The sequence below is a fragment of the Durotheca rogersii genome (genome assembly GCF_024521655.1).
Source record: "Durotheca rogersii strain YMJ 92031201 chromosome Unknown GGS23scaffold_2, whole genome shotgun sequence".
In the NCBI taxonomy this organism is placed as follows: Eukaryota; Fungi; Ascomycota; class Sordariomycetes; order Xylariales; family Xylariaceae; genus Durotheca; species Durotheca rogersii.
The window spans coordinates 956,037-972,650 of NW_026251233.1; the positions used below are offsets into that span (position 1 = coordinate 956,037).

At 55.5% G+C, this 16,614-nt stretch overlaps 3 protein-coding genes across 3 annotated transcripts; 1 reads left to right on the plus strand and 2 right to left on the minus strand.

The window, feature by feature from the left end:
- Positions 1–5,571: 5,571 nt before the first annotated feature.
- GGS23DRAFT_592663 (uncharacterized protein) lies at positions 5,572–6,819 on the plus strand (the record flags this gene model as incomplete). The annotated part of the gene is made up of 3 exons (XM_051517911.1): positions 5,572–5,985; positions 6,080–6,373; positions 6,487–6,819. The coding sequence occupies 3 exons, from the start codon at positions 5,572–5,574 to the stop codon at positions 6,817–6,819; spliced, it is 1,041 nt and encodes a 346-aa protein (XP_051376053.1).
- A 1,513-nt stretch (positions 6,820–8,332) lies between these two features.
- GGS23DRAFT_172114 (chaps-domain-containing protein) lies at positions 8,333–10,959 on the minus strand. The gene is made up of 5 exons (XM_051511567.1): positions 10,829–10,959; positions 10,622–10,748; positions 10,150–10,561; positions 9,100–10,085; positions 8,333–9,049 (listed from the first exon to the last, which is right to left on the minus strand). The coding sequence occupies exons 1-5, from the start codon at positions 10,849–10,851 to the stop codon at positions 8,507–8,509; spliced, it is 2,091 nt and encodes a 696-aa protein (XP_051376054.1). The 5' UTR covers positions 10,852–10,959; the 3' UTR covers positions 8,333–8,506.
- A 788-nt stretch (positions 10,960–11,747) lies between these two features.
- On the minus strand, positions 11,748–15,448 carry GGS23DRAFT_172111 (Coatomer, beta subunit). Its single transcript, XM_051511566.1, has 4 exons — positions 15,055–15,448; positions 14,537–14,957; positions 12,473–14,474; positions 11,748–12,397 (listed from the first exon to the last, which is right to left on the minus strand). The coding sequence occupies exons 1-4, from the start codon at positions 15,357–15,359 to the stop codon at positions 12,246–12,248; spliced, it is 2,880 nt and encodes a 959-aa protein (XP_051376055.1). The 5' UTR covers positions 15,360–15,448; the 3' UTR covers positions 11,748–12,245.
- Between the last annotated feature and the right edge of the window lie 1,166 nt (positions 15,449–16,614).

A 16,614-nucleotide genomic window follows, 5' to 3' on the forward strand; every position in this document is an offset into this window, starting at 1 on the left:
GCCGAAACCGCCAGCGCATGGCCCAATGCGATATCGACGACGACTCCTTTCGGCCAACAACCGAACAGAGGATCGTCTTGGACGAGCGGTGGTGTCACACCGATCTGCGTGTCGTCTCGAAGCTCTCGAGGATTGGATCGAAGCCGTCGTATCACGGGGATCTGGAGCCTGGAAGGAGAGACTCCATTCAGCCCAACCCCTCACTAGCACCGCGTTCCAGGGGGCATTTTCCACAGCGCGGTTCGACCCCTGAGGGACATTCGCACACAAGCTATGACAGGCCGGCTCGTCGGTGGAGATCTTACCCATTTAGCCCGCGCCACGACCGATCCTTTCGTAGCCCTCGGCGAGGCTGCAGATGATCACTGACTAGACAGGTAAACAAGCCAAGATCAGCGTTCCTCCATCTTGTCTAATAGGATGTTTGCGCCGATAACCTCGCATGCCATCGTGGTCCGAGTGGCCGGTTCTACGGCGCGGGAGTTGAGTGCCTCAAGCCACCTCCGCCCCCTATACTCTCCGTTCCTAATACTCACCGAATGCCAATATTTCCCCCCATTTTCTCTTTACTGCGCTACCTGCATGGAATACTTGCATAATAGCCCGAAAACGACGTCGCAGTCCTGGAAACATCGGAATCTAAGCCTGCTGCTCACCGCGGCTCGGCAGAAGCGTGCACCGTATTATAGAGAGAAACATCCCAATTTTTAAAAGTCTCGGGAAATTCCAAGCCAAGCCTTGTCCACATCTATTACGGTTTCTTGTTGAAGAACTGACGTTGTACCTACCAGCTCTAATTTATGGCTATCTTGTCTCGAACCCTTAGGAAGACTTTTTCAACAAAGAAACAGAACAAAATAAAAATAAAAATGAGGAAAATCCCTACGGTAGAGATCCCCCCTGCTGGCTTAGTTTAAGTTGTCAAGACTGCAGAGCCTAGAGCGCAGCGCGTGGTCGGGTAAATAGAAGTCTTGGCTCTGATAGTTACAGTGGCTAAAAGCCCACTCGAGAATACATGAGCCAATCCCGGTCGAGTATCGAAAGATCGTAGGGGTAAGTGAGAAGGGCTAAGTCGACAAGGACTGTTGAATTGAGCCTACACATAGGTAGGGCTTGACGTGCACGTAGACTTCCAATCGAAACCAGTCTAGCAACTACTCATATATCACAACTGCCCGCGTGGTATGCATCATCCTATTGCTACGCCAAGTCGGTCTCAGTTCTGTCTCGGCTAAGAGGGTGGGGGGTAGACATGAATCATGTCCCTTGGGAACAGTGAGGTGTATATGCGTCCTCGTCGGAGTGCTGCTGTCTTAGACGAACACTACCCCGAGAGATGCCCGAGGGACGCCCTTCGGGGGTTCAAGAAGCAAAATATTATCGCTGCGAAACTGTGGCCTACGTTCAAGAGAGTATCGGTGACATACCAGCTAATAGTAACCGGAAATTTCCAGGCGATTACCTGCCCAACTGATGATCCACGCCTGGACATATATACACAAACATGCATCCTGACGTAGATCTGTTGAGTGTCTCGTAGATCGGAGAACACAAGCTTGACCCGTCTGACAGTAGGATCGGGCGAGTCGCAGCACAGCATACGGGAAAGTGCCGCAATATTACAATATCTATACCGAACGGGTGCCACGATGACGATTACCAAACCTCCGGAACGGCCGCCGCTCTTCTAGGCCGGCAATACGTGATTCTTGGCATTCTTCACGCACTACTTCCCTCCAGCGTCGTCGTTCACCTTCCACTTCGAAATCTGGTGCTCGCCAACTCGTCGAAAGGACGCCGGCCACACCTCCCGCTCTGGTAGGATGTGTAAAGAGGCCCGCCTTCGCGGTGCAAAAGAGAATACAAGCCCCTATACTAAGTTCTGTGGGCACCTACAGAGGATTAAGCACCCCTCGTTTCGCCTTCGAGAATGGGCGTTCCTTGGCTGTGCAGGGTAAATAAGTCGGGGGATGCAACGGTAACGGGAATGCTATATACCCACAATACCCGGGCTGCTCCTCCGACCCGTACCTCACGTCTTATGGGCGAAAGCGCGATAATATTCAGCTTAGCAAAGCTAAGTGCCTTACCACATCACATAGACATAGAGCCCTCGTGGGACGATCGGAAAAGCTTGTTGCGTCCGTGAAGCTCTCTCTAAGCTATGCTAGGGTTTATAAGCCCTCCCTGGGTTAGCTAATCCCTATCCTTCTCCATCTTAACCTTCCTTCTACTCTCACATGTCTTCAGGAGTATTATTCGCACAAACGATATTATTCGAAGAGTGTAACTCTATATACCTTGCTTTCTTCGCTCATCATCCTTGGGGATGTTTTATCCGCATCTATACACATTCCGGGACAGAGGGGCGTAGAGACGGGAGACTGACAAACGGCCACAGGTAACCACCGATATAATAGGGGTAAAACGCGATGCTACCTATTTACGCCTACCCCTTCGTCCGAGATCCACTCGCTCTGGTTTGGACTCCCCTACGCTAGACAAGAGGCCGTTTCCTCTCCGTCTAGCTTGCCAGGTGCGAGATTCCCACAGCCCAACCATGGGAGCACGTCTCCTCTCAACTCGGCGCAGGTCCCGTTGATTTCGCAAGTATAATAAGGATAGCCCCATATACTACTCGAAACTCCAGCCTTCCTCACGATAGCACACCGATCACGCAATAGCTATCCGAAATCGTACATATTAATAGTCTGCCGGTGCCTACCACCGCTGCGAAGGAAACGAAACTAGGCAGGGATAGAGACGCTGGGGTAAAAATGCTTGTTTCGACCGCGACCGTTTGCCTCTCTTCGGTCCAAAGGTGGTGAAGCTAGTAGCATTGCTGCTCCGTCCCGGGAATCTCAGCGTTCGCATCCTCCCCGATGACGAATATCAGTTCTAGGCCAAACCCGCGCTGCCGTGTAACTAGACTCCCTGACGGGACCGTCCTCGGTGATGGGTTCAGTGCGCTGTGGCCGGTATTAAATCCGTAGATTGGGCGTGCCGGGGCAAACAACGAGCTCGGGTCGGCAAGTCTAAGTTGGTTCAGTTGGGAGAGCTTCGACACGTGCCCGTCTGCTGGGCGTCGACGGCGAGCGGGATGGGACGAAGAGGAACGTAGAGAGCCTCTCCTTTCTGTTACCAGCGAACGGCGGGTTGCAGTGTAACCTCGGAACAAACCGCATGGCTCGACGTCTCTCGAGAGAGGTTCGTTTGTCGTAGCCTATACTCGATTACTATTCTAAGAAGGAGGAAGGAAAATAACTATCTAGCGGGCTCGCAACGTGCAAGGTACCACGTTCGTGGACAGCCGCTCGGGAATCACGCAAAGTCCAGTGCCCGGGACCCGGAGACAGGCTAAGCCGAGATGACAAACACGGCCTCGTCTAAGCCGGCTCTCTTATCGGCTCACGGGATGCGGACGGGAGAGATATAGTAGTGGCTATGAGAATACAGGGGTATTAGCTTCTCTCTCTCTCTCTCTCTCTCTCTCTCTGTGTCTCTCCCCCTGCCTCCCTCCCCCCCTCCCTCTCTCGCTTGAGATAACGGCGTGTCTGCAAGCCACTGAATATCCGACAACACGGCGGGCGTGCTACTCAACCCCACGGGGGAAAATGGTTGATGCCATTGGCCCTCTCATCCTTGTATCACCCACGTGAAGAGACGTTTGCTTGGAGAGGTCGAGTTGCGAGAGGCTCGGTGAGCAGGGGAAAGCACTTATTTCTCAGAGGGGGGGGGGGGGGGCGCCCAGAGAAAAGCCCGAGGTCGGACTGGAAAAGACTCTGGTGGGGGGCCGATGGCGACATCGAGGTATGCGAAAATTAATATACAGGTCGCGAGTGAGGTGCCAGGAAGGAGGCTCGACCCGTAGATGACGGCGTCGATCACAGCACGCAAGGACAGGGATTCCCGGCCAGCGATGCTGAGCATACTAGCAGATGGCTTGGTGTTGTCGTCCCAGGGGCTTGGAGCACAGCGCAAAATCGTGTTCTCGGCACACCGAATCCCAGTCAGGTAGTACCCGGCGCTGGTCGCACAGTTCTATCAAGTACCCCTTTGAAGCCCTCGAGCTCGAGGTCCGGTCAGCGGTATTCCTGGTTCGCTAGTTGGTTGCCAGAGGGGCGGCAATGGGCGGGAGGGGTCTCTCTCGCTCAACAACCGTTTAGTGGCTTCTCAGTTCAGGGGTCGGCCCTCTACAGGTCCCCGCCGCTTTCGCCATCCGAGACGATCTGGATGGGCGGATGTGCGTAGTAAGCGATGCTATCATACCCAAGAGACGTGCATCTACATAGCCAGATCTCTGGTACTAACGTCAATCCTGGGCTCGTAATGTCCGCTGATACCCGACTGGGGAGTACACAGGCAATCTCAGGATCTAGAAACAAGAGGGTAGGCAATATATACGTGAAGCGAGCGTGCGATAGCCACGTATATGCCTACCGTGGGCAGGCAATTTGGGAGCAATCAAGTCCGTTGCTGGAACCTGGCATCGAATGACGCGCGTAGCTTAAGCAAGCTATTCTGAGCTCGCATGCGAGGGAGACGCAATGGGAAGGTTATATCTACTCTTCAACCTTCACATACAGGCGTCAAGAGGCCACACTAGAGATACGCTCGAGACCCGTGATATCAGGAACTTCAGGAATCCGTCGGTTGGTAGCGGCCAGGCTCGCAAACAGGTGACATCTGACTTGACGCATGCGATGGCGATCCCACGCCAGCGACGATACACAGCGTCGCGAACCCTCTTTCCTAGATGGTGAAAAACGTGAGGGCATTCGTAGGCTTGCTGCGAAGATCAGCACCGCCGCCGAAGAGCAGAGCGGGGCCCGACGAGAGGCCCTAGGCCCTCGTCTGAGAACACGTTCCATCGCTGCCCGAGGCACCGCGCTGTTGGGCGGGGATAGATAGCAAACTGCAAGGGAACACAGAGATTAGGCAGTACGGTACCTATCCCAAGGGGACGGCGACGCGGGTAGTACACCCTTGCCTAGATTCACGACCGGTTCCTTCAGACCTTTGTCTCGCCATCCTGGAGATATCCACCCTCATCTTCCTCCGAGGTCAATTGCTTTCGGATCATATCGTTCAAGGATAAGGCGGCGCGCTACGCTATCGTTATCCCAGTAGGAAAAAACAGGGACCCCTATGAACCCTCTAAATGGGGTTAGGAGAAGAGAGAGAAGAGGGCGCGGGGGATGAGTCGCCAGAGCGGATAGCAATCAGGGCACGGTAGATCTCGGAATAGCAGGTGGTCAGTAGAGAGAAGGGCCGTAGGTTACAAGGATCTCTTGTCTCCCGTGATCTCGATAGCTCGACATGCCGCGCCGGTCTTCAAGATAACTGCTTTCTTCTCCAGGATGTAACAAACCTCTCTCTGTCACCTGTCGCCGGGGGCTGTTAGTATATAAGAGAAGCTATGCTCCCCTGATCGCACAACGGGAACTCCAGGGACACCGATAACCAACTTCAGTCACATCCTCCGCGCCCGTTCTCAGGAACATCTTCTATCATTGGAGCCAACCAGCCGTTCCCCCCGTCCCCTTTCTTCACCCGTATAACTTTGGGACCATGGCACCGCTGGCCCGCTCCCTCTCCTTCCTCCTGTTGTGCCTGGCTTTTGCAACCGCCAGAGCCTCCTTCACGCCGTTCCGAGATAACAAATGCACGAGCGAGATCACGGTGCTCAGCGACGGCGAGCAGGTGGGGGGCAACACTCTGATCATCGATCGGTCCATCACGGACTGGACCCACGCCGCGGGCCGCTACTACGACAACCTGACGTTCCCGGACGCGCCGTCGACCGACGAAAACGGCTGCGGGACGGGCGCCCAGGTCATCTACTGGAAGGTGGACCAGCCCGACCCGACCTGCCGCGTCATCCTGATGAAGGACAGCTCTATGCAGTGGGAGGTCATGACGGACCTGCCGGGCATCATGATGATACGCGCGGAGAACGAAGGCTGCTATTATGGGCCGGTCGAAGTGAGTACCTCTCCTCCGCCGCCCTTGGTCGAGGCGAGGGGCTGAACTGACGAGACGGCGTCCGCGCGACGGCGCGCGACGAACCAAACAAAAGCCCAACGGAAACTTGATCACGAGCTTCTGCTGCGGCGTCGACGACTGTAAGCGCTTCGAGATCGAGACGCAGGCGCCGTCCCAGGAGCCTGATGATGTCCCCGAGCCGCCCCAGTGCACTATCATCAGTCGGAGCTCATCCCCTAGCAGGGAAGCCGGCCGCCAGCAGGCCGTGACGAAGCCGCAGTTCTGCGGCACCGGCACCTGCACCCACACGGTGCTGGAAAGCGTCGCGGCCGGCACTGCGCTCGCCTTCACTCAAAGCCACGAGTGGTCCCGCGAAACTGGCGGATCGGTAAGCCCCCCTACACCTCCCCTTCTTTCTCGCTCGGCACTCGCGCCGGGGGCCTGGTAGTAGGAGGGGGAGCTTCGCCTCGAGGTAGGACGAGGGCTGACTGTAACGCATAGCTCTCGGTCAAGTCGGGCATCAACTTCATCACCGAGGCGGACGTATCGGCGTCCTTCACCTTCAACATAGGGAACTCGTGGATGGAAGCGACCGAGACGAGCCAGTCGATGGGCAACACTTCGGGTACCTGGGAGGCCGGGACGCAGGTCGCCGGGTCGACCGCCTTCTACGCCTTCACGCCCTCGTACCAGTGCTGGAGTGGCGACGTCGTTTGCGGCAAGGACAGCGACGGTAACGACATCATCATCAACGACTCCTACTTCTGCCAACCCGAGCTCCTTCCCTCCAACTTCAGCTCCGGCATCCTGTCCATGGTCTACATTAGTATTTGAGGCCGTCCCGGGCGGGCGGGGGAAGGGGGGCTGTGCGCTCCGCGCTTAGCCTCTGGTGGCCTGGCTGGCGCTTCTCGTATCTGGACGCCATAGACATGCCGTGATAACTCACGCGGCTGTGTGAGGGTCGCTATAATGGCTGCGATGTTTTTCACTTATCCTCTTCTTTTTCACGTCAGGAAAAGTCATATATACCCGAATCACCCCTGCAGGGAGTGTAGGGGCCTGAGCTTCTTGTCATGATAATAATCTTTCTTCCTCCATTTCCTCTCTCGGTTCCCATTGCCGATGGTAATCGCTGGGGGGGGATAATGGCGGATGCGGACGAAGGGGAGGCGGAAGAGAGCGATGTTGTCGCGAGAGCATGAGATATGTATATATATATATACGCGCCGATTTATCCCGATCATGATCCCATCGACCTCGTTATTACTAAAGGGGCCCGACATCGTCGTCGGCACGTCCCTTCCTCTTCGCGGGCCGGGCCCTGGCGACTTCACAGGCTCCGAGGTGCAGACCTCTGCCGACAGCGCTCCAGACATGACGGATAGCGCGTTCTGCCGCGCGGCCTGGAAGTTGCCGGTGCGATAGGCTGGGATGAACAAACTGAAGACCGGGGTGGAGGAGACCGGACGGAATGGGTGGTGGTCGATGATGGTGTCGGATAGACAGGTAGGTATCTAGACAGCCTCCGCCTTGTCGCCCATCAGATAAGGTGAGTCGGCGTACCTCGGTACCTAACGCAGGTGCCTCGCACACCTACTGTGCCTACCTAGGCAGTTTCGTTGGGCTATACTGTTCGCCTTTGTAGGTGCCTCCGGTCTCCCTATTCTCTTATGCGGCATACCTACAGTTGTGAGCTGGGCCATCTCTTGGAGAGGATAATGGTTCCCTGTCATATTCTCGGTATAGGTATTTGTCTCGTCCCACCACCAGAAGCTAACATGCCTTAATTTCCCAGTGGTGCTTCCCTGCTAGGTATATGCTAGGAACCATGCCGTCCGACCGAACTCACTCGCTAGGGTAATCTTGTATACGTCGGCATACGCTACCCTAGATCGTGTGCAAGATTCGCATCTCGCATGCAATTGCGGCAGGAGAGCGGCGGGGAGGAGAAGCGAAACGGCGGGCCGGCGAGGGGCGCATCGCAGTCAAGCCGATGCATGGCTCGTTTGGGTGCGGATATCCGGAGACCTGGAAGCGTCCCTTCGTGGGGGCAGGCTTCACCAGAGAGCGCGAGCATGGATAGATGCCGATATACGTGTTTTCATCAGATGCTGTCCATCGTGCCGGTAAGCTACGGCTCGCTTCACCGTCGGCTTCAACATAGGTACTCGTAACGTCGAGCGCATCGACCTTGGAGGTGGCGTCGGACAAGTCCAAGTTGCGGGTATTATCCGTAGAGCTACACTCGATGGTGGGCAGAGACAAAGCTTCAAGTTATCGGTTTGGGATATACTTCGTCAATTGGGCATGGTCAAAAACTTCAGTGTTTTTCTTTTGGCACATTGCGTAGCACAGCTAGACGTCTAATTAAGTCGAGCCTCTAGAACCCGCCCCGGTCGTATCGAGCATCCCCGACTTGCTTCAAGTTCCTCGTCAGCACCAACCATAAACAAACATGGATATCATCCGAGGGGCATCGCATCCTCCCCCTACATCACGTCCCTACGGGACTGTTTAGTTGTCAGCCGTCCGTCCCGTTGCTTCGGAATGTCGCACATAAGGCCGCGTAGTGGTGGGTTAAATCTAGCACGCTTTGCGGCAGGCTTGTCGCTTGGATGATGGATCGAACCTTGACCGCGCCCTCTTCTTCGATCAATGCGCGGATGGTGTGCAGTAGTTCAGGCGAGAACTCGGAATACCAACGGTACTGCCACGTCACGAGGCGGATCACCGCACCCACGGTATCCCTCGTGCTTTTCTGCTTCTCCAAAGCTCTCAAGATACCCGCGAGCGCTTTCGGGCTGAACCGCGCAGCCAGGCACGCGCTGTACGCCTCGACCGCTTCGTCGCGATGTTGCAGCCGCTCGGCTAGCGCGCCAAGAATCTCCCACTCCTCCGCAGACTTCTTGTACTGCATCGACTGAGCCCTATGTTGGGCCACCTGCGTCCTCCATATCGTATACACGCGCAAGTCCTCATACAGGACCATGAAGAGGCTGTCGAGCCATCGTTCGCAGAGGCGCTTATTATTCAGGCGGGAAAGATGCTCGTCAGTACTTGCGGTCTGAGCAGCTTATTAGCAACATGGTCGTCTACGTAGATCGAGGGACTTACGGTGTCTCCGTCGGCTTTTACCTCGCCGGGATCGATGGTGTGCGTTGGCTTTTCTACCGGATTTCCTTCACCGTGACCGTTCGTCAACGTGGGCACGGTAGAGTCGGCGGAGGATTCGCTCTCCTCCTCCTTCTCCTCTTCCTCCGTCTTATCACCGTTGGTTGGGGGTTCCGGAGTCCCCCGTAGTGCGTCAGTGCTTGGGTTGCGTTTCGTCGGCTGCGAGACACTATCTTGCTTTTCGCTCCGGTACTCGTCCTCCATCACGAAGACATTGCTCCGGATCTTGAGCAATTGGTCCCAGCCAATCTTAGCGGTCATCTCCGTGAGAATTCCGTAGGCCAATTTAAACGTGCCCCGGTACGTAGCCGCGCGAAGGTTGAGGAGACTTGGGTCTACTTGTTCGGAGAATCGCGACTCTGGCTCGCTATCGATCTCGTCGAGGCGAGTCTCGGGCAACGTAGGCAAGTAGACATCCTTTGGCTCCGGCATGGCCGGCGCGTCCTTGTCCTGGTAGGTAAACATCGGACACGAGTTCAGGATGGTAAGGGCGTTCTCCCAATCCTCCATGGCGACATAAACTTGTGCCAGCCGTGCCCAGGTGCCGAATTCGCTCGGTGCGGCAATGGTACTGCGATCGGCGCAACCTAGAGCCATCTTAAGCCTCTCCTCTTTCTGGGCCGGAGTCGCGGCGGTTAGTGCCTTCTTGAGCAGGAACTCGGCCTGGGTGTCGAGCATGACGTAGTCCATCGGCGAGTTCTTGAGCGCCTGGTATAAGACACGCACGCCTTGGACTTCTTCGTTGCCCATGAACAAGACCTTGGCAAGAAGGGAAGACACTTCAACGTTCTGCGTCCTCAGCTTCTCGAAAAGGTTAATGGCGGACGCGAAGCGACCGGTGGTGTGAAAATATCTGAGCAGGCCAGCGGTCAGGTGGTTGGAGACGTTGTTGGGAGCTTGGACTACCGAATCGGAGCCCAATTGCCAGCCTACGGAGAGTGGGTGAGCTCGGGTGTGCTGAGTTGATACCGAGTCCGTCTCGGGCGTACGTACCTCGGAAGAAGAGACTCTCGGCGGCGCTGAGAAAGCGATGCTCGGTCTCGGTGTTGGTCACGGGGTTGAATCGCCTCACGCCCATGATCTTTCTTATGGTGTCGCCGCTTCCGTCATCGGCATAGGAATAGGCACGCAGGACACTGCAGAGGTAGGTCTCGAGCCACAGCTCGTCGGTAGCTTTCCGCTTCTCGCCCTTTTCGTCGACGCAGTAGGCCTCGACGGTGCCGGGGATGGTAACGTGGACGCGCATGTCGTGTCGGGAGAAGGCATTGTAGCAGCAGTATAGGCCCTCTACGATCTTGTGGGTGGCGGCCTGGCTGGAGTCACTGTACGTGAGGGTGTTGATGTAGGCAGCGAGACTCGCGGACGATGATGCATCGACGCCGGTGACATGGTGGTAGACGCCCGTCTGGACACACAACCGCGCTTAGCATGGATCGGCGAGACGTTGGCCCTACTGTTGGCATACCTGTTTCCCGGTGCTTCTGGGATTCTGCTTGAGAAGGTGAACGAGATCGGGCGGGCCGAGTTCGCGTAAGGATATCAAGGTCTCGGTGCGGGCATCGATGGACTCGTGGAGTGTCTCCTCTGAGATCCTGCCGAGATGGTTAGCCTAGAGCTGGGGCCGGCACATAGCTATTATTGTACCGATTGTAAAGTGGAGGGGGGAGCTCACTCTGGGACGGCTGGGGCCGGCATGGCGAGTGGACGGGGTCGAATTCAGTCCGGTCCAGTCCGGTCTGGTCTCGTCTGGTCTCGCGAAGCTGATCCGAATTGAGAACGGCTGCAGCTGGTCGTATCCCGGGATTGCTTCTGCTTTTCTATCTCTCTAGGGATGGATCGACGCCGTCCATAGGGACATCACTGCGGACAATACTAGGGGTTGCCTGCAGCAGTCGGCACCAAAAAGATGTGATGGACTGTGCTGTGCGGAATAGCTTCGTGGTGTTGGATGAAGGGGATCGATTTGCTGGTGAATTTCCCAGAGCCTGCCAAGCTCCAGTCCCCCTGCGCCCGTCTGGCGAGGTGTACCGTTTCAGGTACGTAGATATGTACCTACCCATTTTTCACTCGGTGCCGTGTAACTGCCCAGCCTCTTAGCTGTGCGACCGCGAGGGGGGTTTCGTCCGCAGATTAGGTAATCTCGACTATCCGTTAGGTACCTACTCAGGTATCAGCTATATCCTCATACGGGTGCGGAAACACTTGACTGGCCGTCAAACGTGCTTCTATCCCGCCTGCCCTAATCATGCGATGGAATAGCGCAACATCATGAGCGGCACCGTCGTAGGTCGTGGGGTCACCTAGGCCAGTATCCGAGATTATTTCCTGGCCGTGCAAGGGAATCCCTACTCTCCTCGGCCCCTGTCCTCCAAAGATAGGAGCGAATGCGATGAACCGTCTCATCTTCGGATAGAAGTGTAGCCGTAGAGACGACGCGATAAAACCCACAACCGTACGCGATCATCACCTTGTGTATTGGGGGGCTACGCTCCTTTATCCTCGCCGGCTAATCATAGAGAGTATACGTAGTGGTATCTGCCTGGTGGAGTTGTGTAATACGTGGTTAGATTCGCTTAAAGATCTATATATGTCGCGCGAAGACTCCTCGCCTACATAAAACCTCTATACCTCAACAAATGTAGGCGTCAATATGGTTCCTGTAAGACATCGCTGTAATCTGACCGCACCTACGCCTCGTTAAGTCTTCTAGGCACCTAACTCCCGTACTAATTTGGCTCGCTTCTCGTTACCAGGTACCAGGGCGTCGAGCCAAGTTGACTGGCACTTTCGTTGAGTTAATCATCTGCACATTGTCTAAATCACACCAGGGGACCACATCAGTAGCACCATGTTCTCCGTCTGTCCGTCCGTCTCTCTCTTTCCTTTTTATGTATGTTCCGCACTCGTAGCTCGAGAATTACTCGTAGGACATCGACATCGTAGATATCACAGCATCCCAGGCTTGTTACATCTCCCCCTCTCCCCTCGCCTTCCCGTATCCCCTTCCCGGACATCCCGTCGTAACTACATAGTACCGCCTCGCATCGTCACCCCTCCCAGAAAGACGATCGGAACTCGCTCGGATGACCTCAAGCAGCCGCTGTCCCAATCTTATTAAGCCCCTTGAGCGAACCTAGACTTAGGGCCAATCCCTGCGACCTGCTTCTTATACGGACGAAGCCAGTAATCGGCCCATCCTCGCCCTCCTTCTCGATGCTCAGGTTGGCCAGCGCATCCTCACCTAGAAAAAAAAAAAAGGCGGGTGTTAGTCTCCGCTCGAGTTTCGTTAGGGAATCGCAAGAACTCAAAAACTTACCAAAGACGCTCTTGGCGTACAGGTTAGCGCTTAGGAACTGACAGTCGCCCTTCATGCTCGCTTCCGGTGTCAAGCAGTTCATGTTTGTGCAGGCCATCAGCTGCTCCAGGAATTCGCGTAGGGTCTTGGCTTTACTGTTAATATTGACCTTGTTCTCCCACTCGAATTCGGTCCACATCGTGCGGAACTGCGTTTCCGTGCACGTGGCCGGTTGGATGTAGTCCATGATGTCAACGTGTAGATCGTTGAGGATGACGACGTTGGTGTCCGTGCTGTGAGCGCCGTCGTATACGACGTTTCCGAAGATGACGCCCGTATCAGTGGACGAAACCTTGATCGTGCATTGCACGTTGTGGAAATCGTGAGGGCCGAGATTCTGCGTCGTGGGCCGCTCCACAACCTTGAGGTCGCCGAGCGTAGCGAACTCGACGGAGAGGTTCTGTAGCGTTTCCGTCGTCTGATTGACGAGGAGAACGTCCAGGACGATGTCGAACTGGTGCACCTTGACGTATGCCTCGGCGTACACGGGGTCGGAGAAGCCGGTGAGCTGGACGACACGGCTCAGCTTCGACGACAGATCCTCGGCTACGGCCTCACCGCCCGTCGCCTTCTCTAGGTCGAGCTCGATCTCGTCGGTGCCATCTCCCGCATTCTTCTTTGAGAGCTGCCGGATTTGCACGACATCGTCCACTTGAATGGCAGCTTTCGCCTTTTCGAAGGCTACCTTCGCCGCCCGCTTCTTCTCCTCTACCTGGACCATAGCTCGGAACGCTTGCCGCGTATCGTCCAGGAAGACAGTCTCGAGCTCTTTTCTATCAGAAAACTCAGCCAGCGACCGCACACAAGACATTATTCTATCAACCGAGTCCTCGTCGATGGGAGCCTTGACGAACTGGGACTGGCCAACGCGGATGATGGAAATCATGATCAGCATGGCCTCGGCCTTGAGGGCATTTGTCCGGGCCTTGTCCGGAGAGATCTCGGAATGGCGCATAACGAGCTTTGTAAGGGTGGCTGAGAGGACGGCGGCTAAGTAGTAGTCGCCTTCGAGGATCAATTGTCGCAACGGGGGCTTCTGGGCAGCTTTGACAGCCTCGAGCTTAGCGGCGGCGGCGGAGCTGCTGGTCAGAGCCGTCTCTGTTGCGTAGGTGCCGTCGGCGAGAACCCTTCTCGAACCGGAGGGTGCCGCGGGCTTGGAATGGCCATTGATGTGCTCCTTTTCTTTATCCTCTTCGCCGTCGACGTTGTCTAGCAATCGCTGTTCAGAGGCGAGGATGGGAATCTCGCCTAGACTTGCGCGTATCCTCTTCCACGCGTCTCGGATGTCCTTCTCTTCGAGAGAGTACTCGCCGATGGTCCAGATGATGCCACGGTAGACTTTTCCGGCCCTTACCTCGCTAAGGGTATCAACTAGTCGCGAAACGATGGACGGCCGCAGCTTGGGGAACTTCTCGACCACCTCTTTTACGAACGCAATGACGTCAACGGCAGAAGAATTGCTGAAGTCGGCAATGAAGTCCATCAGGAGATCCACAACGCTCGCCGCTACTTCTGAGAACTTGATGGCGCACTGGTGGATGGAGTGGATAAGCAATTGGCGGTACTCGGCGTTCTTCTCATACTCCTGATCGACGGTCTTGGAAAGCTCCTTTTTAAGTAATAAGATAACCTCTTCCACATTTTTGCTCGACACCATCTCGAGCGCAATGGTAAGAGCTTTTCGTCGAACGTCAATATCTGGACTAGAAAGCACACGTAAGATCTCCATCACAAGGTCGTCTAGGACGCCCTCGTTCTTCTGTCGTAGCTGGTCGACACGGTCAAGAACGATGAGCTTGACGTTGTTATCAGCCTCCTTAATGCTGAGCTCAATAAACTTGCCGGCGGCCGCCTTTACCGCAACGGGATTGGTCGTTAATGCGGTTAGGGAAGAGGCAGCTTCGTACACAACCGTGGAAGCGCCAGCCTCAAGGAGGTCGAAAATGAGTCGCAAATATCGCGCCTGTAAATTGGTATATGTCAATTGCTGGTACGGCAGCAACCAGAACTAGAGAGCTATCCCACCTTGTGCTGTGAGTTCTGAACGGCATCTTTTCGGATGAATTCCAGCTCCACCAGTTGCAACAATTCCTCCGCATTGGGGATGCCGTCGAAAACGGAGCTCAGGTAAGCTAGAGCCTTCTCGTGGTCGATGCTAGCCAGAGCAGCGAATGCGTTGCGCTTGCAGGTTGCGTCACTTTCTCCCTCTAGGAAGGTGGCGATCAGGTCGGAAGCGTCCGGAATGAGGGACGGCGAATGTAAATGTATGGAAGAGATGGCGAAGACGGCATTCTTCCTAACGTAGGCGTGGCGGTGCTCGAGACACGAGCGCGCAGAAGACAGAAGGGGCTCGATCAACTCGGCTTCTCGTAGCTTGCACAGGAAGCGCAGCGTATTGCCTCGTATGTATTCGTTGGGATGTTGGAGATCGTTTCTGATGCCATTGCTAAACCAGAGGCGTTAGCAGACTAATTCGATTCGTCCCCACGAAGGGAGAGAGGGAGGCAAGTCAGTCAGACTAGCTAGTGGCTAAGTACACTTACCAGACCAGGATCATCTCTTGCTTTAGCTTGCCATTCGTGTCGTGCTTGGGGCAGATCTCGTAGTAGAAGTACAGGAGCTTCTTGAGTGGCTTATATTTCGAGGGCATGACGAATCGGATGATGTGCATGAGCAGCTGGGGCATGGGATCGCCGTTGAGCATGATGGTCAAGATGCGCTTCATAGTGTCCACCTTGGTTTCGTCTGTGCCCTTCTCCAGCTGGATGCGCAGGTCGGACATGCTAGGGACGTCCGCAGCATTGTCCTGGTGGACCAAGCTGTAGGCATTCTCTAGGAAGGTCGTCATGCTGGGCGGTCGTCGCGGCTCCCGACCGCCTTGTCGCAACGAGTCTTACTTAGCTAAGAACGAGGGGGGAGGGAGGGGAGGAAGGTGGGCGGAAGCTCGGTTGCTATTATGATATTACAGATATCCCACTGGACACTCGATTTCTCGCAAACGCAAACCAGGGCCGAGTCGGGGAGGTATGGAGCGAAGCGGTCTCAACAGACAAGAGGTGGTCTGCAGAGGTCAATGCGATTATGCATCCCAAGGCGACCAAGTGTTGCTTGTGTCCTCGAGGGCGATGCTGTGCTGGATGAAACAAAAACCGGGTATCGCCGCAGCCAGAAGAGACGCCCGTCGAGGGTGGAGGGTCGGGAGTCGAGTACGGGGAGGCGTATCGAGGTTAGAGGGCGTGGTGGTGGCAGAGGTAGGCGGACAGTGGCAGCGAGTAGGGTGGGCTGAATTATCTCGAGGTGGCCGACGTTAAAGCGTTGTCTGTCCAGGCTGGCCCAATATCGAAACTACCGATCCCACACATATTACAGAGGCACGGCACGGAGGGAGAAAGGGATAAGCTACACTGCTACCACGCACAGAAATCTGTCCCTCCTGAAAGGGATAGGGTCAGCCGGCTGGGGGCGCGGCGATTGGCTGATAGCTCTCTCGACCGCTAAATAATCCGTCTCCGACAATTTAGCGAGAAATATATTATGTATCTGTGTGCCTGAGGTATCTGCCAAGATCCCTCCGGAATCCACTGCCAGGCCCTACCGGACCGGCAGCCTCTACTGAATCAGGTGGCGTTTTTGACTTCCGCCTGGGCAGAACGAGCCAAGTTGTAGGCACCTAACCCAGGTTGGTACCTAAAGTAGGTACCTCCCAGTACCTACTCCGAATGCCGGTCAGGAATTTCTGTGCGTGAATTCACCGGCTTTCGTGCCTCTTCTCTGACGATGAAAAGTATCTGTCGGTAGATTCTGCACTTCTTCCTGTCTGACCGCCTTCCATCCCTGCTCTCCACGTTGCGGTATGAAACGAACATGTACTATACATCTACGTAAGTACCTAGGAATTTGTTTCCTGCCCCGCCAAAAAACCCCCCGGCCCACATACAGGGTTATTAGTGCACAACTGGGAGGTACGTAGAGGCTGCCCGCCCTACCATGTACCGCGCAGAGTGGTGACGGTTGTCCCGTCGCAGCTCTTCTCAACTACCTACCTTCGTGATCCCCGCGAACAACCCGGCACCAGCAAGCGACTCGACACAGCCGAACACTGC

Excerpts from the sequence above, each read along its gene's own strand:
- GGS23DRAFT_172114 (XM_051511567.1), bottom strand. The coding sequence starts at position 10,851 with ATGCCGGCCCCAGCCGTCCCAGA. Across the intron at positions 10,749-10,828 it reads CCGGCCCCAGCCGTCCCAGA|GATCTCAGAGGAGACACTCC; the intron begins GTGAGCTCCCCC and ends CCATCTCGGCAG. Across the intron at positions 10,086-10,149 it reads CGAGAGTCTCTTCTTCCGAG|GCTGGCAATTGGGCTCCGAT; the intron begins GTACGTACGCCC and ends CACTCTCCGTAG.
- GGS23DRAFT_172111 (XM_051511566.1), bottom strand. The coding sequence starts at position 15,359 with ATGACGACCTTCCTAGAGAATGCCTACAGCTTGGTCCACCAGGACAAT. Across the intron at positions 14,958-15,054 it reads CAAGAGATGATCCTGGTCTG|CAATGGCATCAGAAACGATC; the intron begins GTAAGTGTACTT and ends CCTCTGGTTTAG. Across the intron at positions 12,398-12,472 it reads GTACGCCAAGAGCGTCTTTG|GTGAGGATGCGCTGGCCAAC; the intron begins GTAAGTTTTTGA and ends TTTTTTTTCTAG.